General features: G+C 42.9%; 1 protein-coding gene across 4 annotated transcripts in view; it reads left to right on the forward strand.

The window, feature by feature from the left end:
* The window catches only part of ADGRD2 (adhesion G protein-coupled receptor D2), a 930,084-nt gene that overhangs the window by 274,840 nt on the left and 630,831 nt on the right, over positions 1-24,413 (forward strand). For all 4 annotated transcript variants that reach the window (XM_077478839.1, XM_077478840.1, XM_077478842.1 and 1 more), the window contains exon 12: positions 20,798-20,909. In XM_077478839.1, coding sequence (XP_077334965.1) covers positions 20,798-20,909 — 112 coding nt within the window. The remainder of the gene's footprint in view (positions 1-20,797; positions 20,910-24,413) is intronic.

Below are 24,413 nucleotides of genomic sequence, written 5' to 3' on the forward strand. Positions count from 1 at the left end.
TTGGTTCAATAGACTTCAATGGAGAAAAGCATGTAGTGTGTTTTTGCCATGATTTTACTGCAATTTGCTATGTATTTTTCTTAATCTGCTCAACAACAAATTGGCCAAAAAAAGCATAGAAAATGCAAAACACAAATTGTGGTAAAACCACAAGTGCAAAAACACACAGTAAAAAGCACTGCAGAAACGATCAAAAGCAAACTGTATAGGTGACGCAGCAAATCTCGTGCATTTCCCACACTGCATTGCAATGACATGGCGTCCATGCGATCTGCTGCAGGTGTCATTGTTATCTTAATGACACCCCAAAACAGATCATAAAATGTAGTGCGTGTGTTCACGCCCATGCAATACGATTCAGGTGCAGGAGAAAAAAAAGACTCCTATACCATTTTGCTCCGGATGCAATGCGATTTCAGCCGTACAAAATGTGTAGCTGAAATCGCACCCCACAGACTTTGCATGTGATGTGCACAGGGATGAGGTGAGATTCCTGTGCGAAACACATGCAGTGTTTAAATCGTCCAAATGTGAACCCAGGCTTAGCCTGTGAAACTGATGTTTTTTAATTGCACTGAAACGACATTAAGCCAGTGTTTTGAGAGGTTTCAATATGCTTCTCAAACAGATATTTACTTGTTTGAGAGACAGATTCAAACTTATTTGCAAAGCAGATTTAAAATATTTAAAGATAATCTTTCACAGGAGCATTTGCTTTTATGATAAATTCTCTTTAATTATTTGGATATGCACAGTAAAATATTTAGCACTAATAAAAAAACTATTAAGTGTTATCTAGTAATCAGTGGTGGCTAGTGAAGTTTTGAGATGGGAGGGCACCAGGCCTTGCCCTTCCTTTTTTACCCCCCCCCTTCTCATTAGCCCGACCCCTTATAGAATATACCCACTCTGTCTCCTTTATTCCACTTGCTTACATCCATAGTGTCAGGAGTATACAGCCTCAGTCTCACAGGACAGAGTATACAACTTCAGCCTCACAGGACAGAGTATACAGCCCCGGCCTCACAGGACAGAGTATATAGCTCAGCCTCAGAGCTCAGAGTATACAGCTCAACCACACAGATTAGGGTATACAGCTCAGGGTATACAGCTCAGCCTCACAGCTCAGGGTATACAGCACAGATTCACAGATCAAGGTATAAAGCTCAGGGTATACAGCTCAGGATCTACAGCACAGGCTCACAGATCAGGGTATACAGCTCAGGGTATAAAGCACAGCCTCACAGCTAAGGGTATACAGCACAGGGTAAACAGCACAGCCTCATAGATTAGGGTATACATCTCGGGGTATACAGCACAGGGTATACAGCACAGCCTTACAGATTAGGGAATACAGCACAGGGTATACAGCACAGCTTCGCACATCAGGGTATATAGTGCAGCCTCACAGCTCAGGTGGATGGTGTCCACTGCTTATCAGTGCAGCCTATCAGTGCCCATTGGTTCATCAGTGCAGCATACCAGTGCAGTCTCATCTGTGCCAATAAGTGCCACCTGCCTGTGCCCATCACTGCAGTCTAATCTGTACCCATCAGTGCAGCCTCTCTGTGCTCACCAGTGCCCACCAGTGCTATCTCATCTGTGCCCACTACTGCCATCTCATCTGTGCCCATTAGTGCTGTCTCATTTACAGCTATATATACCCCACCTTCCTTCCTGTATTGGAGACCTTCCGCCATTATCACTGACTGCAGATATACATCATCTTTCTTCTCCAAAGTCCAAAGCGAAGAGTCTCGGGGTTATTTTAGATGCACAAATGTCAATGGATGCGCAAATAGGATCTGTAGTCAGTCGATCTCACCATCTGCTGCGCATGCTTCGCAGACTCATCCCTTTTATCCCAAAGAATGACAAAGCAGTGGTAGTCGGAACAATCATTAATTCACGACTGGACTACGCAAACTCGCTTTACATAGGATTACCACAATATCAACTTGCGCGATTACAACTGATCCAAAACACGGCGGCAAGGCTGATAACAGGAAAAAAACCCTGGGAATCCATTTCTCCTTCACTGAGGAGCTTACATTGGCTAACCGTAAAAAATCGGATCACGTTCAAGACCCTTTGCCTCACCCACAAATGCGTGCATAGAGAAGCTCCGCAATACCTAATGGAGAAAATAAATCATTACACACCAAACCGCAGTCTTCGATCAGCCAATAAAAACCTCCTCCTCATGCCCAAAGCCCGGTATAAATCCAAGGGTGATCGGAGATTCGCTGTCCAAGGGCCACGGCTATGGAATGCTCTACCAATCAACATCCGCCTGGAAGAAAATCACCTGGCTTTTAGGAAAAAACTCAAGACCTTCCTCTTTTAGCAGATGATCAAAGCTCGCCACAGCGCCTTTCGCATTGTGCGCTATACAAGTATTCCATTCATTCATTCTATACAGCTATATATACAGTAACAGGACAAATTATGTATATCTGCAGTCAATGACGATGGAGAAAGGTCTATATATACAGGAAGGAAGAAGGTGTGGGTATATATAGCTATATACACTACTACACAGATAATATGCATAAATTGTGAGAACATCTGTTCTGTGTAGTGTATGCAGCTATATACACCCACCATTTTCCTTCCTGTATATACCTATGAGGGGTTAGCTCGGCAGCGGGTGTGTGTGACCCCCTGGATGGGTTCACAACACAAAATCAGGCACAGCAGACAGCGTTGTAGGTGCAAAAAACAAAAGATGCGGTTTATTTATGCTACATGCAGTGATACATATAACAGCCAAACAAAAATAAAACATGAAAATAAATCCTGGTCAGCTTGACCTCTAACTACACACTTAGATTCCCTATCTAACAACTGAGTGCAGCCTTGTGCCGCACCAGTCCCTGTCTCTGTTGTAGAGGTTTGCCACACAGGTGTTAACTCACCGCACAGAACAGATATCACACTCCCCAGTCTATACAACACAAAACTGGTTCCAGGATGGAGCATCTCCCTAAGCATGCTGGGGTGTTTTGTAGAGGTCTTAATGAGCCCACTTACTTCAGCTGGGCTCATTAACTCTTCCCCTCTAATTGTAAAAGTCTGCATAAAGCCTGAATCTAGGGCACACATATTTCCCATCCTGGATACAACCAGGTGACTTTACCTGCGTGCTGCCACATACCCCCCCCCCCCCCTCTTGTTTCAACCTTGGGGTTGTAACACAAGCAGTCAGACACGCATGTATCCGAGACAAAGCATTCACATTCCCCATTTTAACACCAGGGCGATGCTTAACTGTAAAGTTAAATTCTTGTAGGGCCAGGAACCACCTATTTACCCTTCTATTGGTCTCCTTGTTCTGAGCCATCCACTTTAAAGGAGCGTGATCAGTCACCAGGTCAAAGTGCCTACCTAGCAGATAGTACCGAAGGGAATCTAGAGCCCACTTCACTGCTAAACATTCCTTCTCAATCGTGGAGTAATTTACCTCATGGGACTTCAACTTCCTGCTGAGGTAAATGACTGGGTGCTCTTCCCCGTCCCAGACCTGGGATAACACTGCTCCTAACCCAACGTCTGATGCATCAGTTTGTACAACAAAGTCCTTAGAGAAGTCTGGTGAGTACAACACTGGCTGGCTACATAAGGCTGTTTTTAAGGACTGAAATGCTTCTTCAGCCTCTGGGGACCATTTAACCATGACAGACTCCTTCCCTTTTGTCAGGTTGGTGAGGGGCACAGCCTGAGAAGCAAAATGGGGAATGAATCGTCGATAATAGCCAGCGATTCCCAGAAAGGCACGTACCTGTTTCTTGCTGTTGGGACGTGGCCAACTCTGTATGGCCTCGACTTTATTGACTTGGGGTTTTATCACCCCCCTCCCAATAGTGTACCCAAGATATTTGGCCTCCTCCTGTCCAATGGTACACTTCTTTGGATTGGCCGTAAACCCAGCTTCCCGGATAGAGTCTAGGACTGCTTGTACTTTCGGCAAATGTGAGACCCAGTCTGTGCTATGGATAATCACATCATCCAGGTAAGCTGCAGCATATTTCTGATGGGGCCTCAGAATCATATCCATTTTCCGCTGGAATGTTGCCGGTGCATTCTGTAACCCAAACGGCATTCTCTTATATTGGAATGCCCCATCTGGGGTTACAAACGCAGTTTTCTCCTTGGCCGACTCGGCCAGGGGAATTTGCCAATACCCTTTGGTGAGATCAAGAGTTGTCATATATCGGGCTGTTCCCAGCCGGTCAATCAACTCATCTATACGCGGCATGGGGTAGGTGTCAAATTTTGTAACTTTATTTAATTGTCGAAAATCGTTACAAAACCGCCAGCTCCCATCAGGTTTGGGCACTAGTACGATAGGACTGGACCAGTCACTCTGGGACTCCTCTATCACACCCAATTCCAACATCCTTTGAACCTCCCCACGTATTGCCTCCCGTCGGGCCTCTGGTATTCTATAAGGTTTTGGTTTTACCCTTTCTCCTGGCGGGGTGATAATGTCATGCTCTACGCCAGATGTTTGTCCCGGAAGCTCAGAGAAAATCTCTGTTACGAAGTACAAACTCTTTAACCTCCTGTTGTTGGGGTTTCGATAAGGTGTCTGCTATTCCAACCTCAGGAACTAAGCAATCAGGCTGTACTTGTGACAAAGTCTCTGCGACTAGGGATTCCCTATCCCTCCAGGCTTTCAGCAGATTGACGTGATAGATCTGCTCCGGCTTTCGCCTTCCTGGCTGTCTAACCCTGTAGTTCACCTCACTAATTTTTTCAATTACTTCATATGGACCTTGCCATTTGGCCAGAAATTTGCTTTCAACCATAGGGACTAGCACCAAGACCCTATCCCCCGGGGAAAAAGTACGGGTCTTGGCCCCACGGTTGTACACTCTTTGCTGTGCTAACTGCGCTTGGGTTAAATGTTCCTTTACAATTGGCATTACCTGTGCAATTCTATCTTGCATCAGGGCGACATGCTCAATCACACTCCTGTGAGGAGAACTCGCATTTTCCCAAGTTTCCTTGGCGATATCCAGCAGCCCTCTTGGGTGTCTCCCATAGAGCAACTCGAAGGGTGAGAAACCCGTAGAGGATTGGGGTACCTCCCTAATGACAAACATTAGATAGGGTATTAGACAGTCCCAATTCTTTCCATCTCTATCCACCACCTTCTTTAACATTTGTTTAAGGGTTTTGTTGAATCTTTCAACCAACCCATCTGTTTGGGGGTGATACACAGATGTAGACAATTGCGTCACTTTGTACAGCTTGCATAATTCTTTCATAACCCGGGACATAAAGGGTGTACCTTGGTCCATAAGCAGTTCCTTACAAATACCCACTCGGCTAAAAACAAGAGATAGCTCTTTGGCTATGGTTTTGGCCGAGGTATTTCGGAGAGGAATTGCTTCCGGATAACGGGTGGCATAGTCCAATATAACCAAAATGTACTGATGCCCCCTGGCGGACTTCATTATCGGACCTACCAAATCCATTGCGATCCTTTCAAAGGGGACCTCAATGATAGGAAGAGGTACCAGCGGGTTACGGAAATGTGGCATAGGTGCCGACTTCTGACACACAGGGCAGGAGGAACAATAATTTTCTATTTCCTTCATGACCCCAGGCCAATAGAATCTCTGCAATACCCTCTCTCTGGTTTTCTCTGTCCCCAGATGACCTCCCAGAATGTGCCCATGAGCCAATTCTAACACCAACTTCCTGTAAGGTTTGGGCACTACAAGTTGCTCAATGGTTTCTTCTGCCCTTTGAGCCACTCGATACAGCAGGTCCCTTTCCATAGTGAAGTAAGGATAAGTGCAAGTCTTATCTGGGTTCACTAACTCGCCATCTATTTTCACCACATTTTCCCGTGCCTTTATTAGGGTGGGGTCTTTTAACTGTTCTGTGGCAAAAATTTTCCTGTGAACCTCAAGATCCGAAAACTCCACAGACGGCATGTTTTCATCTGAGGATGTTGGCTCCTCCCCAGTTTCTCGAGTTTCCCCCGCCAATACCGACAAGAGAAATTCAGGAGAGTCCTCACCACTCCCAGAGGAATTCTGGTCATCTTCCTGGTTTATAGGGGCACCAGTGGGGGGCTCAGGACAATCCCAGAGTTCCCAGAATTTTGGAAAATCCCTTCCCACAATAGCATCATGTGGTAAGTGAGACACTAACCCCACCTGATGAGAGAGGTTACCTTTGGGGGTCTCAAAAAACACTGAAGTTACAGGATACTCTCGGGTGTCCCCATGCACACAAATAACAGCCACCCTGTTCTTCCCAGAGACCTCTGTAGTAACTAATTCAGCTTTTATCAATGTTACCAGGCTACCTGAATCCAGCAACACATCAACATTTCTACCATTAATACACATTTTACATAAATGTTTCTCAGGTCCCCGAATGGCAATGCATGCAACTGTCGCAAACAGCGACTGACGTCTCTCCCTTATAAAGTCACATTGCATAGGCTCATCCACAACGGGGCAATTGGCTGCAATATGTCCCTCTTGCCGGCAGCGGTAGCAAATAATCTTTTTCGCTGTCTCTTGCAGCCTGGGCTTCCTGGGCTGCTCCCGCCAGACCTTAGGTAGAACTCCCACCCTCTCACTCTCTCCACCCTCACCCCTTGGAGTCATCTTACCCGCCACTGGGGATGATCTGGTCTTAGGGTGGAAAGTCTGTGAGTCCCTGGAAGAGGTGGTCAGGTTCTTTGTAGCCAAGTACCTCTCAACCAGATCCACAAGTTTATTTGCATTTTCTGGGTCTCCATGGCTTACCCATTTTTGGATGGCAGTAGGAAGAGCTCTCAGGAAACGATCCATAACAACACGTTCGTTCCACAATGTTTGGTGCGGTCAAAGTCTCTGGCTGCAGCCACTTCCTGCTCAGGTGAATGAGATCATACATTTGAGACCTGGGGGGTTTTCCAACCTGAAAAGTCCAATTATGCACACGCTGAGCCCGGACGGCCAGGGTGACACCCAGCCGTGCCAATATTTCTGTTTTTAGCACCACATAGTCTTTTGCTTGGTCAGGCTCTAGGTCATAATAAGCTTTCTGCGATTCCCCAGTTAACAGAGGGGCCACCAGTCCAGCCCATTGCTCCTTAGGCCACTTTTCCCTTTCAGCAGTCCTTTCAAATGTGGTCAAAAACACCTCCAGATCATCCTCTCCAGTCATTTTTGTCAATAAACGGCTCACACCAAAGGATGCGGTATTATTGCAACCTCTTGCTTCATTGGTCTGCGGACGTTGCTGTATTAATGTCTCTATTTTCTGTTGAAAACTCTGCTCTTGCTTCTGCAACAGGTCTATAAAGCGGGCTTCAGATTGCTGCTGTGCTTGTTGCTGAGCTTCCAGACTCTGCAGGTGAGCTTTCTGCTGGGCTGCAAGGCTCTGTTGTTGAGCTGCAAGGCTCTTTTGTAAAGCCGCATTTGTTTGCTGCTGATTTGCATTTGCTAGAGCCAGCTGTCTCAGTATCTCCTCCATGCTGGCCTTTAAAAAAATTGAAAAAAAAAAATGCCAAAATTCTCCACCAACTGTGAGGGGTTAGCACGGCAGCGGGTGTGTGTGACCCCCTGGATGGGTTCACAACACAAAATCAGGCACAGCAGACAGCGTTGTAGGTGCAAAAAACAAAAGATGCGGTTTATTTATGCTACATGCAGTGATACATATAACAGCCAAACAAAAATAAAACATGAAAATAAATCCTGGTCAGCTTGACCTCTAACTACACACTTAGATTCCCTATCTAACAACTGAGTGCAGCCTTGTGCCGCACCAGTCCCTGTCTCTGTTGTAGAGGTTTGCCATACAGGCGTTAACTCACCGCACAGAACAGATATCACACTCCCCAGTCTATACAACACAAAACTGGTTCCAGGATGGAGCATCTCCCTAAGCATGCTGGGGTGTTTTGTAGAGGTCTTAATGAGCCCACTTACTTCAGCTGGGCTCATTAACTCTTCCCCTCTAATTGTAAAAGTCTGCATAAAGCCTGAATCTAGGGCACACATATTTCCCATCCTGGATACAACCAGGTGACTTTACCTGCGTGCTGCCACAATACCCCATTACTACAGTCTCATCTGTGCCCACCAGTGCGGTCTCATCTGTGCCTACTAGAGCGGTCCCATCTGTGCCCACCAGTGCCATCTCATCTGTGCCTACTAGTGCGGTCTCATCTGTGTCTACCAGTGCTGTCTCATCTGTGCCCACCAGTGCCATCTCATTTGTGTCTACTAGTGTGGTCTCATCTGTGCCCACTAGTGCCACCTCATCTATGCCCACCAGTGTCATCTCCTCTGTGCCTACTAGTGCCATCTCATCTGTGCACCCCAGTGCCATCTCATATACAGCTATATATACCCCACCTTCCTTCCTGCATATAAAGACCTTACTCCATCATCACTGACTGCAGATATACATCATTTGTCCTGTATACAGCTATATATATATATATATATATATATATATATATATATACACACACAGTAACAGGAAAAAACATGTATATCTGCAGTCAATGATGATGGTGAAGGTCTTTGGTTTCTAGTGCAGTCTCATCTGCGCCTACCAGTGCCCTCTCATCTGTACCCACCCATGCCGTCTCATCTGTGCTCAGGAGTGCCATCTCATCTGTGCCCGCCAGTGCCATCTCATCTGTGCCCACCAGTGTCATCTCCTCGGTGCCCACTACGGTGATCTCATCTGTGCCCACCAGTGTCATGTCATCTGTGCCCACTATTGCACTCTCACCTGTGCCCTCCAGTGCTATCTCATCTGTGCCTATCAGTGCAGTCTCATCTGTGCCCAGCAGTGCCATCTCATCTGTGCCCAGCAGTGCCATCTTGTATACAGCTATATATATACCCTAGCTTCCTTCCTGTATATAGAGACCTTCCTCCATCATCACTGACTGCAGATATACATCATTTGTCCTGTATACAGCTATATATACAGTAACAGGACAAATCATGTATATCTGCAGTCAATGATGATGGAGGAAGGTCTCTATATACAGGAAGTAAGAAGGTATGGGTATATATAGCTGTAAACAATACTACACAGATAATATACACAAATCACAAATTCTGAGTACATCTCCCCTGTGCAGTGTATACAGCTATTTACACCCACCTTCTTCCTTCCTGTATAAAGGAAGGAAGAAGGTGGATGTATATAGCTGTATACACTACACAGGACAGATGTACTCACAATGTGTATATATTGTGTAGTGTATACAGCTATATACACACGACATCCAGGCAAGAAGACAAATAATCCCCCAAAAATTCCCCCTGATGTCCAGCTGTGCATCGCATCCATCCTGCCCTAGCCTGGTGTCTAAGTGCAGTTGTGGATATTAAATACTCAGGCATCACACATCAGGGAACTAGTCAGCGTGTGACTGTGCGGAACAGAGGGGTGGGTGGCAAGGTCTCAGAGAGAAGAGTGCAGAGAAACAGTGAGTGTCTCTGAGGTCCGCAGCGCCAGCACTTACCTTCAAAGGTGCCACTCAGGTCTCTCTCAATCCACCGAAAGCACACACTAGTCAACTCCACCCCCACTGTGACCCGGGAAACCGAAAGTGACCCCGCAGTGACGAAAAAAAGCACCGCCCACTGTCCTATCCACTGGTCCCTGCTGCACCAATCCATAACCAGTTACTGTAGACAGTCTGAGGCACAGACAAAAGTAGACTGGGAGTGTTTGCGGGCGCATCGGTTGCACCCCAACCACGCCCTAAACATGTGCAAATCAGCTTCCCAGCTTGCAATCAGCTGATTGCAGGCTAGGAAGCTTCCCATTGACCGCTGTGTGTCACTGGTCACTCTTAAAATTACTCTTTTTTAACAGCTTGGGGGGGCAGCGTAGTAATGGGGTATATACAGTGCACCCCCTATGGACGGGCTGCCACTGCTAGTAATGCTAAAAGACTGCATCTTTATTGACTACCAATTCATATGGGAGAGATGAGATTGCAACTATTATTATCTGGAAGGTTTAGCTTAGATCATTATTATTATAATTATTAATATTAGCATTATGCGTGGGCAGAGATTTCCCAACTGAGGTCCTGGAGGTTATGCTATATAGTCTACTTTTCAGATTCTGCAGTTACATGGTATACAGTACATCATTTACTAAATCACAATGATTAAAATCTCAATTATCACATTTAAACGTTATATAAAACTATAATTTTTAGAATTAATATAGAAACATCATTATGTGTAAAAGCATATTCTCTTTTCTCCACAACCAGTGGCGGCCCGTCCATATGGGGTGCAGGGGTGGCGCCCCCCTAATCTATGCACACGGCCCCTAGTTTACTTGCAGAGTGCTGAATGCATGGATTCCAATGTTTTTTTTTTAAGCACATGATAAGATCCTGAGGCTCTAATTGGTTTAAAAAAAAAGGGTGGGCTCTGGGAGCAGAGCAATCACCATATTCCCATCCATCTCCTGTGCGGAAGGGGGGGGGGGGTTGTTGTTAGTTTTCTGCCCCACCCCCCACCCAATATATTAAGTACTGGCCTCCACTGTCCACAACAGGCAAGAAAATGACTATTTTATAGGGAAGGTTTAAAGGTTCACATTTTTAGCAAAAAGCTGTTCCTTTTTTTCCAATTTGCAAGAAATCAAGATAAATGTATAGCTTTCAGGGTCAAGATCAGGATATTAAACTCCATTCATGAAGCGGTATCTAGCACGTAAAATACTGCTCAGCGTTTTTCTAAAAGATTTTTGGCACTCACAAAAAAAACGCTACTAATATTTTGCCCTGTTTTGTGATATTTCTCGCATGAAACAGTACGGTAATTTACCACAGATGTGTGGTAATTGACAGCAGGTTGTCATATCCATCCTGCGGGTGTCGCTTCTTATCCGGTGCACACTTCTCAGGGCCCTGGTAGAAGTGAGCGATGGTGGAGGAGAGCTCAGCAGAAGAGAACATTCTGGATTTAGTGGAGCACATGGTAAGCTTTTCAACAGCCTCATTTGTCTTAGCACATGCACTTTCATGTTTGGCTTGTGGCATATGTTTTTTTCTGTTTTTTCTGCCTCATTTCTGGTGCCTACCATGCTTGGGGCACATGTTTGTTCTGTATTAGTTGGCTCATTTCTGCATGCTTAGATCCTTTTTTAGCAGTACACTTCTGCTGTGTCCCTCACTGCTTGCTGTAGACATTTGCTGTTTGCCCAAAAATGCCCAGTGCGAATGTTAAGCTTTTCTTCCCTTAGTTTGGACTTCTGAAGCAGGCCTCACTATGAAAAGATGGAGCACAAGTCACCTGCTGCATCCTTAAAGCATCCATGGTCCAATGTAAGTGTGTATTTTATTTATTATTCCTATCATTATATGCATATTGTATGTCCAGAATTATGGACTAACTTGTTTATATTTTCCAATAGATGGTACATCCCAAATTGAGCCAGGAGCTCTCACATGTACTACAGTATGTGCCTAGTTTGATGCAAATATGCGCCTAGTGTTGTTTGAAGGAATTTGGTTGGCAAAATCTCCGACCGTGTGTACGTGGGCTTAGAATGCTTAAGTCAAACAAGTAAGCTATGTTCTTAATGTACTGTAAATCTCATAGCAGAATTGTCATTTGCAAGTTAACACCATATTGGCAAGTGAAAAAGAAGAGTAGTCCCAAAGGCCCACTACTCAAGAGAGAAGAAAATTACATTTAACTCTTAACCAAGTCAACTACATAGATAGCAGAACAGAAGTGGATGATGAGGGTGCAGACCAAACTTACATTCTCTGTGTGGAGGATCTCTCAACTGACAGCAGTGATACTTGCATGAAGACCTCTCTCTCTCAAGATCCAAGAAAAGAAGACGTCACAAAAGTTCCAATGACAGCAGTGTCAAGCAAAAACCCAGTACCCCTAACAAGAGGAAGCGTTCAGGAGGAGGTGTTGGTTGAGAATCTGGCTCCTGTGTTTAACAAGATGTTGGGTCCCCACATGGATAAGAGTGACCAAGCTTAAAATAATTCACTTTACATTTGACATGCAAAAATACCACCTATTTTTCACCATAAACTTTGCATTTTGTTTGGATAATGCATTGAAAAGCTATGGAAAATCATTACAAGAGCTTTAAATGCAGTGGGAATAGCACCCCATAGTGAATGTGAAAAAGAGATACCAAGATATCAAGGGTGACATCAAGAGGAAAATGGCATAGATCAGGAAGGAAAGGTTAGTCTGGTTGTGTGTACTGGCATTAGAAAGCATGACTACAAATGTCTGGAATTTGTCTCAAGTAAATGGCACTTCACCTTTTCTACTGTATATCTTAGATGTCTAACTTGTTTGCTTCATTGCTTATCTCTTTTCTTCTAGGCAGAAAAACAGTGGCAGATTACAAGCTACTGTTGAGATGTTGGACTATGAAAAAGTTTTGGTGCCTTACATCCACAAAGAGACAGTTACAGGGCTGGCATGTTTGCGAATATTCTAGATGCATGTTCAATGTTAATGCTGGGTTCTCTGGAAGCCCTATTGTATGCTGGCAGGAAGAACTCCCCCCTCCTTCAGAATACAATACTTTCCCTAGAGATGACCAATGAGCACATTTGGCCAGCGCCGGATTTATTATTGACTTGGGTGAGTATTCAAGAAGGGGAGGACATGGGCCACTTTTAACTTAATCAGTATCTGTTCTCTTGTAGATGACCCCATGGAGGAAGGAAACACCCTACTATTTTCTGTGGAAACAGATGTTCAAGATCTAGGTTTCTCTGCATCTGACAAGAATTATGACATCAGCCAGACTCAAGAACAGCAGCCTAATGTCAGTGTTGAGATAGTCAACCTTCTGCAACCGTCTTCAAGTTCCCAAAGCAAAGAAACCAATTTAAGCCAAACTTCAGCAAATGTTAATGCCAATTTGGGTTAGCCCAGTACCCTAATTGAAATACGATGTGCGCATACTATATTTCGCACACATAATTTTGACTGCGAGCAACTATGAGCAACAGCAGAATGAGAGGTTCCACCACATACAGCTTGAACATCGTCAAATATTAGCGGGTCGCTTAAAAGCCATTGAAGTCTAAATTAAGGGCATGTATGCAGGAATTCTTTACAAGTACAACAGAGTACCAACAAAATAAACTTAACTTGCAGTGGCTTAACATATCTTCAGGCATTAATCCACTGCCTGTTTTTGCCGCACCCTCTGCTGTTACCTTTTTATAGAGTTAATCTCTATCCATCAGTTTTTTTTGCCTAATGTGTCTTATTTATGTGACTTCTGTATTGCACTGCAAGGAAGCGTAGCTAAAGCTGACAACTTTTTTTTTTGTGGATACAACAGAGAGGGGTTAGAAAATCTGTCCCTTTTTTTCTAGCGGTCTATGGGGTGGGGGGTCAGCCTGCCAGTGCTCAGACCATATGCCGCACACTGCATCAAATTGGTCTGCATGGCTTTTGTTCCAGAGGGAAGCCTCTTCTAAAGATAATGCACAAGAAAGCCTGCAAACAGTTTTCTGAAGACAAGCAGACTAAGGATATGTATTTCTGGAACCATGTCCTGTGGTCTGATAAGAACAGGATAAACTTATTAGGTCAGATGGTGAGGAGTACAATCAGGTCAAGAGTACAAAGAGCTGGGGCTGCATGAGTGCTGCTGGCACTGGGGAACTACAGTTCATTGGAGAATCATGAATGCCAACATGTACTGTGACATACTGAAGCAGAGCATGATCCCCTCCCTTTGAAGGCTGGGCCACCGGGCAGTATTCCAACATAATGACCCTAAACACACCTCCAAGATGACTGCTGCCTTGCTAAAGAAGCTGAAGGTAAAGGTGATGGACTGGCCAAGCATGTCTTTAGACGTAAACCCTATTGAGCATCTGTGGGGCATCCTCAAACAGAAGGTGGAGGAGTGCAAGGTCTCTAACACATCAACTCCATGATGTCATCATGGAGGAGTGAAAGAGGGCTCATGTGGCAACCTGTGAAGCTCTGGTGAACTCCATGCCCAAGAGGGTTAAGGTAGCGCTGGAAAATATTGGTGGCCACACAAAATATTGACACTTTGGGACCAATTTGGACATTTTCACTTAGGGGTGTACTCACTTTTGTTGCCAGCAGTTTCAAAATGATTGGCTGTGTATGGAGTTGTTTTTAGGGGACAGCAAATTTACACCGTTATAAAAGCTATACACACACTACTTTACATTGTAGCAAAGTGTAATTTCTTCATCATTGTCACATGGAAAGATATAATAAAATATTTACAAAAATGTGAGGGGTGTACTGACTTTTGTGAGATATAGATATATATAGATATATATACACAGTATCTATATATGTATGTATACAACATCATTGAAAGAGGAGGAACACAGAGAATTCATTCAAACACCTCAATATATGCATGTGCTGAAGCACACAATCTTAGGGCAATTTTACAAACTGCATGGAACGTAGATAAAGTAAAATATTATATTCATATATAGGGCACTGATACCAGCGACCTCTAGAGAACCAAACACACTAGGAATCAATATCAAAGCCAATCCTTACAAAATGACAAACTAAATTTGTTAAAGTTTATAATAAAAAACGCAATTAGAAAACCATATTAAAAAAATAATAAAATAAAGATCCCAAGGAGTAATTCCTTTGGTCCTTTTTCACATAATGAACTTACCATCAGCTAAAAATGTTAAGTTAAAAAGGATGGGGCTTAACCCCAATGTATGAAATGCCAGACACAAAACCAAGAGAGGGACAATGTATACAAATTTTTTAAAGTAGATCAACTATTATTATTTAATGTATTAATGTCTCATTTGATATTCAACCATGGGGGGAGAATGGCTTCAAATCATGAATCCACCTTGTGTCCAACTTAGAAATACCTCTTTTGACTGAACTCCCCCTCCAATGTGGGACATATTTATCAATGACCATAAAGAGGGTGCCTGACTGATCCTTATTGTGTACCTGTACATAATGCTTGGACGCACTGTGGTCTGTAAAGTCCCTCTTAATATTAGCCACATGTTCCCCTAACCATACACTTAAAGAGAAGTTCCAGGCCCCCCCCCCCCAAAAAAAATAAAAAAAATAAAGTTAGCAGCTATAAATACTGTAGCTGCTGACTTTTAATATTAGGGCACTTACCTATCCAGGCATCCATCAGTTTCCTCACCCGAGACAATTCTTCAATTGGGTGCTGGCGCCACAATCTTGACTAAGGGAAACTGGCAGTGAAGCTTTGCTGCTTCACAAGTGGCTTCTTACTACACTCACATGGAGCATGCTGCATTTTGTGAATGGGCCGCAGTCTTCTGGGAACTGTGAACTGTCCCAGAAGGCTGTGGAGGAAGGAGGAGGCAAAATTCCATCTCAGTTTGCTGTGGCAAAGTGAGATGGGAGTGGGTACCTGTCAAAACCAGGTGCCCACTCCCCTCTAAAAGGTGCCAAATGTGGCAGCGGAGGGGGGGTGGGGAGGCAGAAAAGCTTCTCCTTTTGGACGGAGCTCCATTTTAAGGCCCTCATGGTATGGCCCACATATTGCAGGCCACAAGGACACTGCAATAGGTATACCACATTACACATGGATCAGGTAATGAAAGATCTAATGGAATAGGACCTCAATATAACATTGCATTGGAATGATGTGATCTTCCTACAGCCTATTCTAGAGTATAACAAGGCCACTTTGACTGGTACCATTTGTCAAATACAGATCATTGAATTTCAGTTCACCTATACCCAGTCAGGACTTATCTCTATCTAAGATGGCTTCATCTTCAGTTCAACGTTATGCAATTTAAGAGCATTATAAAAAGACAAGGGTTTTACCCTTGTAGAAAATGTAATATCTGTCATGTTAAAAACATAGGGCCACCCTATGCCTTAAAGAAGGAGCACCCCTAACTCGAACCTACGATTTATCAGGACGCAAGGGCTGAGAACCAAATCCTTTTTAAGGATGGCCCAATGTCTTTTTATAATGTTCTTAATTGCATGTTGAACTGAAAAGGAAGTCATCATGGACAGACAGAAGTCCCGGTGCATTGAAATATTTATCAATCAATAATTCCTTTTCCTATCAATGGTCTGTATTTGAGAAATTGTACCAGTCAAAATGGCCTTGTTATACCCTTTTTCCAAAAACTAAATTGAGAATGTCGGCCTGAAGATTGAAATCCACCACCTGAGAACAGTTCCGCCTAAGACGGAGAAAATGACTTTGGGGCAACAGACTCAAGACAAGATTTATGACAGCAACTATTAAAGTGGTTGTAAACCCTTTACAACCACTTTAACTTACAAGTAAGGCTAGATTAAGGCTTACCTGTGGGTGATGGAAATATCTCCCAGACCAATACGGTCTAGGAGATATTTACAAATCGATGTATGGCAATTTCTTCTGCGCATGCTCCAGAGTTAGAAAGGGCGCGCTGTTTTTTACTAGCTCGGATCATGCCCTTAACGGCATGCGCAGCAATGACATCACGCGACTCCAGTCAGTCACAGAGCCGGAGTTCGCAGCCCCGGAAGGAAGAGGGGTGAAGAATGGATGCTCGCTACTAGCGAGGAAGATGGAAACATCACGGGCTTCTCCTGCAGGTAATTATCACATAATGGGTTGCTATGCGATGCACAGTAGCCCATTATGCTTTACCTTTGCAGGGAAGCAAAGAGGAAGTAACACCCATCAGGGTTTACTTCCTCATTAAGGGGAATAAATAAATGAGCTGGGGGGGGGGGGGGGTGAACAGTGTCTTTATGAACCTTAGGTAAGAATTATATCACTGGAACCCTCAGAACTGAGGGGACCAGGAATGAATGTTCTCTTTTATTTCTAACCCCTAGTGACCAAACAAATCTTGTTTGTAAGACACAGTAGGATTGCTCCTTAAGAGTGCGTATGTGTCAGAATCTGAGAGAATTCTGTTCCTCTCAGTCAAATAGTCTTGTTTATCTAAAATTACAATACCGCCCATATGAATATTGTCCCAGACACCTTGTCTTTAACCACTTCAGCCCTGGAAGATTTGGCTGCTTAATGACCAGGCCATTTTTTGAGACGCAACACTGCATCGCTTTAACTAACAATTGTGCGTTAGTGCGGTGCTGTACCCAAACAAAATTGATGTACTTTTTTCCCACAAATAGAGCTTTCTTTTGGTGGTATTTGATACCACTCTGCTTTTTTTTATTTTTTGCACTATAAACAAAAACAAAGCGACAATTTTGAAAAAAAAACCCACAATATTTTATACTTTTTGCTATAATATATGTAAAAAGGAAAAATAAAGGGTCGAAATGCATCGGGGTTTTTCATGTGGATACATATGTTACGAATACAATTGGCAAACCATGCTTGTACATAGAGTTTTCTGCTATGAGGGATGTTCCATGTTTGTATTTGTCGCACTACCTATATGGATGATGTATTATTGTTCATTTGGAATTACTATTGTCTGTCAAATAAATTATATTTTTTTACATCAACTATTTTCACACCAACTCTCTGCTGCTAAAAAACCCCTGGGGAAATTTCCTGTGTTTTTGTTTGCTATAATTTATATCCCCAATTTTTTATTTTTTTAAAAGGAAATTTTTTCCTCGGTTTAGGCCAATATGTATTCTTCTATATTTTTGGTAATAAAAATCACAATAAGTGTATATTTTGGTTTGCACAAAAGTTATAGCGTGTACAAAATAGGGGAAAGATTTATGGCATTTTTTTTTTTTTTTTTACTAGTAATGGCAGTGATCAGCAATTTTTATTGCGACTGCAACATTATGGCGGACAGATCGGACACTTTTGACACATTTTTGGGACCATTGACAATTATACAGCAATCAGTGCTATAAAAATGCACTGATTACTGTGTAAATGTCACGGGCAGGGAAGGGGTTAACACTAGGGGTGATCAAGGGGTTAATTGTGTTCCCTTGTGTGTGTTCTAACTGTAGGGGGTGGGATTGACTAGATGGGATGACAGATTGTTGTTCCTAGCTAGTCTCTTCTCTCCTCACAGTACAAGGATTTGTGTGTTTACACACACACACGTCCTTATTCTGGCTCTCATGCCTGTAATCACCGGCCACGCACATCGGCACCCCACAGTGCAGCGGGTGCATGCGCGCCTGCTATCCCAGCTTAAAGGGCCAAAGTACAGCTACAACGGTTCAGGGGAACCTGCTGACCTGTCGCTGTAAATGCTGGTAGGCAAGCTGGTCAGCAAGCGGTTAAAGCGGTTAAAGCGGTTGTATATTAAAAAAGAAAAGAATAGAAGCTATAAGGCACAGCATACTAGCTCATTATGAAATATGTATCTTAGAATGAAGCCCCCGCACCGTCTCCCAGTCCCCGCTGAGAGGAAGCTGACATTTTGCCTCTGATTCTTCCGGATTCGCAGCTCCGGTGCTGTGAGTGGCTGGAGCCACGATGATGTCACTCCTGCACATGCATGTGGGAGCCCTCCATTTCCGACAAGTTCCGGCACTATACACCGGACCTTCACTGCACATGCGCCGCTGACACCAGGAGCTGCATGCAAGTTGAATATCTCCTAAACCATATAGGTTTAGGAGATATTAATTTTACCTACAGCTAAGCCTTATTTCAATTCCAATGAAGTGCTCCATCACGTGCAGAAAACATTTACCTGACCCTTTGTCCCCCTGACACGTTGGCGCGTCCGGGACTGGAGGTGGTCCCTCATATCACCCTCATATCAGCCCCAAAACTAGTGGGGCTCCTCACACCCGGAACTGGAGCTGCCATATCCAGCCCCTATGAAAGACTTGTCTTGGTGGGAGTCAGAGGTTGGACCACGAAGGTCCTTCTTCCCTCTCCTCTCCCCTCTCTTTCACCCCTCTGATGTGTTCCCCTTCCCTCCTGTCCCCTCCCCCCTTTCCCTCCCCTCCCGTCCCATACCTGACAGTACCCCAATGCTCTATGACTTGACGCCAGATGCTTACCCCCCTTCCCCGTACACGAAAGACTGACACGACCGCTCTATTTACCGGGTTAATCTGAGACCATTAGGCCCACGCTATACCCAGGACAACTCACCCTGTTCCAAGGAAAGGACCAATCGGACCCCGAATACGTCAAGCGCCAAGATGCCTTTTTCTCTTCCCTGACTTCGGATAGAACTCTTTCCGGCGCTAAGGCTGACAGCTAGGAATCACCTTCTCCCCTCTCTCCCCTCCGAAGCTTACACTCACTTTTTTTAGCCATAGCTCTGGGGGTTAGGAGACCTTTTTACATTTTTACATTTTCACCTTTTCAATTGAAATGTTTTGCGGGTTCATTAGACCACATACCCAGTAACAAGTTTGCCTTATTGTTCTTTTATGTATGGGATGGTTACTTATATGTTATCTGCCTGATTGTACCTCTGGCATAATATGTAACACATTCTGTAATTTTTTCCTATATGAAAAATAAAACTTTTATGGAAAAAAAAAAAAAAGAAAACATTTACCAACCATATATGGCCACTCAGGACCTAAATTCACACTCACCAAGAACTCCAGCCCATATGTTCTCTCATGACTGAAAGCCACAAGCACAATAAATAATAATCTCATAGTGAAGAATTTTTTTTTTAAGAATCAAGGATTCATAATGTGTAGATTAAACACTCACATTTACTGTATAAGGTGCTTTAGGAAGCAGCAGCATGTACAGTCTCAATAGCTGTCAAGACATTGCAGAGCTAACTTGCGTTCCAAGGGACCAGAAATGATGTCAGCCGCTAACTGAAGGTGACAACAATAGCAGCACACTGTAAGTTCCTGTTGTGAAACCTTCAAACGGATATCTTAAAGTGGTTGTAAAAGTAGAGTTTTTTTTTTTTTTTTTTTTATGTATTCTCGGCATCAAGGTAAAAAAAAAAAAACTCTTATCAGTATCCATACCTGACTTCCCCTAAATAAATACCTGAGCCCGATCTAGATCCACTGCAGCTCTCTCTGCTCTCTCTTTCCTAACTGGCCATGGAGGAAGCAGCAGGAGCCTGTTGTCAATTATAGCCTGTGTTGAGGGAGCAGGGGTTGGGACGTAGCAGCACTGTGTGTGTTATTGGACACATGGAGTTCAGCTCGAGATTAAGTTTGCACCAGGACCCCTATAGCCAGTAGCACGCTGGCAGAGGACCCCTGAAGAGGAGGATCAGGGCTACTCTGTGCAGAACTATTGCATAGAGCGGGTAAGTATAACATGTTTATTATATAGTTACATAGTAGGTGAGGTTAAAAAAAGACACAAGTCCATCAAGTCCAAGCTATGTGTGTGATTATATGTCAGTAGTACCTTGTATATCCCTGTATGTTGTGGTCGTTCAGGTGCTTATCTAATAGTTTTTTGAAACTATCGATGCTCCCCGCTGAGACCACCACCTGTAGAAGGGAATTCCACATCCTTGCCGCTCTTACAGTAAAGAACCCTCTACGTAGTATATATAAAGTATTATATAAAACAAAAAAAACATTTATAATTACTTTAACTTGGAAGGATTTTCAACTGGTTTCTTTCTATTTATAATTTATGCTACTTTAACCTAACATTTTTTTATGAAAAATATCTTTCCTCAACTTGGCCTGTTTTGTTTCCAGAATTTAGTTTAGTTTTTTTTTTTATTAGATTTCACTATTAGTGTACATCTGGCCATAAAGTTTTTATGAAGGATTGCCAGCATTACATTGATTTATATCGGTTATTGCGTCTGACCACTGATTTGGACAAATGAGCATTGTGATCAACAATTGTAAATCTGTTTATCATTCTGCAGGCATCTGAGCACTTACCTAGGATCAGCTATTATATCTTCAACCCTACTATGTGATGGTGAAGAAAGGAGCACACCTGTACAGTATTACCTCTGGCACAAAAATAAGATGCAAGTAAGTATACTCCCACACAGTGGGATTTCTTAACGGACACACAAGCCTTTCCCAAATGTGTTCATTCTTTTTGGAAACCAGCCTCCCCACTAAGTGTTGCCAACCTCCTGCAGCATTGTTTACTGACAAAACATGGAGCATTTACTGATGGAGCACATTTTTTAGTAATAACCAAAAAAAAGGCAAAACTCCCATTCAAAACTAAGAGTACTGATAGTTAAACAGTATAAACAAAATACGGAAGCACTGTCAATACCCATAACAAGTAAACAACTAATTTGCCTGGTTTACACTTAAAAAGTCAACACAGCATGACAAATTGTGAGGCCTAGATTTGGCTGATTTCAATGGGGTTCTTCTTTGCCAAAACTGAAACCCACGCATTTCGGCTCATCCCTAACTGTATATACCATACTCCGTTTCCATTCCTTTTAACTATAATACACCAAAGTTACCATGCTTTGATTGAGAGTCGTACTTACATAAACCTAAAGGAGAAATAATGAAAAAAAAAAAAAAAGAAATAACACCGAATACACACAGAGAACTTGTTTTTTGTCTTAGACTACCTTAATGTGTATCTAAACCCAAAATCAAAGGTTGAATATATTGCAGCTTAGCATTCCTTAGATGCGGTGGTTGCATTTGTTTTCTTTATGTAGGCTTTTTTTATTTTCACAAAAACAGGAAGTAACACATTTTCAGTTTTAGGGTGTCTACCCTCATTCACTCATTTTGCACTGGGCAGAAGCATTGTCAACCTATATAGATGGTAGTGTTAAATGAATTAGTAAATTTAGAGGGGCTTTACTTAAGCGACTATTAAAGCTTACTAACATGTCTTAAAGCGGAACTTTACCCATAACAACTTGATAAAAAGTTCTTTAGCAAGGAACATACATTTCACATATGTAATTATGCTACCAAAATGATTGTGTGCTGGAAATTGCCTCCAGCATTGCTCCTGTTTCTTCATGCTGGAGGCTGCCATTTTGCTGAAGTCCAGAGCCCCTGAACATCAGTGAATCATAAAGCGGAAATAAACCCATCGGTTTAATAGTCTTAAAGAAATGTATATTCCTGGAATGCTGGGATTCCGAACTGTCATATTTGCTTGTTTCATCAACCAAATGGTCAAACCATCAAATATCTGGTGTCATAATTGATCACATATGCAGCACCATGGCAGTAACAAATCAAAGAGAAGCACCTTTCTTGGCTGAAAAGGATAGGAGGGTTTAATTCCGCTTTAAAGCCTCTACAAATTTGTCAGCGCCTAAAAGTCCTTAAAAATGGAGAGCAACTGGGCATGTGCAGAGCAGCATGAGACAGTGTATTACTGGATTTTAAACAAAATAGACACTTATTTTTAATGTTTTACACTTATACACTTTACACTTACACTTTAGACACTTATTTTTAATGCTATACCTGCAAACAAGGCCTGTAGTGATCGAGCAGGACCTAATTTTCTGATTGTTTCACTTTAACCTCTTCTGGACTGCTCCACATACATATACTGCAGCAAGACTCCCTCTTTGCGCAAAATCACATACCTGTACGTGATTTGTGCCCGCGGAAAGGAACCCATGTGCCCTCCGTCCCCAAAGTGATCGGATTTGTTTCAGAACTGATCAATCTACAGGTCCAGGCCAATGATTTATGGTCTGGACCTGCTGATCGGTTCTGATGAATGGCAGAACCTCCTGTGACTGTGTAATGTAAACACAGGCACCGGAACAGATGTAATCTCTTCTGGAGCCCTTTTCAGTTCCAGCGTGAGAGAAGAGAGCATCTACTGTGAGTACAAGCACTGCACTGACACCAGAACACACAGTTAGGCACATTTATCCCCTTGATCACCCCCCAGTTAACCTTTTCACTCCCTGTCACAGTGTCACTAGGTACAGTGTACAGATTTTTTTACTGATCACTGTATTGGTGTCACTGGTGACGCTAGATAGCATTAGCAACAGTTAGCGGCAGGACCAGATATAGTCAGGTTACCCACCATATATTCCTTAATAAAGTTTTAACCCCCTGATCACCCGTAGTTAACCCTTTCACTGTCCTGCCACAGTGTACAGATCTTTTTCCTGATCACTCTATTAGTATCATGGGGGACGCCAGTTAGCGTCAGAGTCAGTTAATATCAATCCCAGACAGCGTCAGATTGCTCACCACATATTCACAAATAAATTTGAACCCTTTGGTTGCCAGTAACATTAACACATACTCTATACTCTAGTATTGTCTGAACGGATCAATATCTTTGATCATATCAGAACCATAGCTTCCCCAAAAGTATAGTATTAAAAAATGCAGCATTAGCAGGATCAGCCCCGACACCTGCCAGCACCTGTGTTTGCCCCTCTGCCCCCCAAAAAAGTGACTAATTAGTCACTAGACTGCTTTTACAAGCAGTAGGAGGGGATGCCCCCCTCCCCACTGCTTTCCTGCGGTTTTCTGGGGCTCTCCTGTCCCACCGGGGAACCCAGGAATGCAACCAGTGGTTCTGCCAGCTGACCACAGAGCTAATCGGAGACCAGAAAGGCTCCAACCACCTCTCTGGCCTAAGAAACCGGAAGCTTACGAGCATTTTATCACTTTGGTTACGCTGGATAAAACAGCGCCATTTTTAAACTGGAAAAGCATCTGATCACACCGATCTTGGTGTGGTCAGATGCTTTAAGGGCAGGGGAAAGATCTAGATTCTAATAGACCCCAATTTTTTTTAAAAAGAGTACTTGTCACTACCTTTAGCTATAATAGTGGATATATACATTCCCTGTGATACTAATAAAAGTGATAAAAAATAATAATAATAATGAAATGAATGGTGTTAAAATAAAATAAAAAAGCAAAATAAATAATTAAAAAAAAATTAATTAAAGCACCCCTTTCCCCCCATGTTAGCACACAAAGGCGGACTCAATAATTGGTTTTGTGTCGTATGTAAATAGCAATTGCACCATGCAGTTAAGATATCACCACAAACGTTAGATCGAGTGCAGTAATTCTAGCAGTAGATCTCCTCTGTAAATCTAAAGTGGTAACATGTAAAGCCTTTTAAATGCTTTTAAAAATGTATGGAGTTTGCTGGGTGCACAATTTTAAAGCATGTTGCGTTTGGTATCTATGTACTTGGCATAAGATCATCTTTTATATTTTACCAAATAATTGGGCAATATATTGTGTTTTTGTGCATTAGAATTCAAAAAAGTGTTTTTTTTTCCCAAAAATTGCTTTTGGAAAATCGCTGCACAAATACTGTGTGAAAAAAAAACTGAAATACCCACCATTTTATTCTGTAGGGTCTCTGCTTTAAAAAAAATATATAATGTTTGATGGTTCAAAGTAATTTTCTACCAAAAAAAAGTTTTTTTATGTAAACAAAAGAAAAGGCTTGGTCTTCAAGTGTTGTCATTTAAATTATATATTGCTCATACCTGCCATGGGTATATGTGGAATTACACCACAAAATTAATTCTGCTGCTTCTCCTG

Source organism: Lithobates pipiens, unplaced genomic scaffold (genome assembly GCF_037356315.1).
Source record: "Lithobates pipiens isolate NorthernLeopardFrog02 unplaced genomic scaffold, aLitPip1_a1.2 Scaffold_1, whole genome shotgun sequence".
Taxonomy (NCBI): domain Eukaryota; kingdom Metazoa; phylum Chordata; class Amphibia; order Anura; family Ranidae; genus Lithobates; species Lithobates pipiens.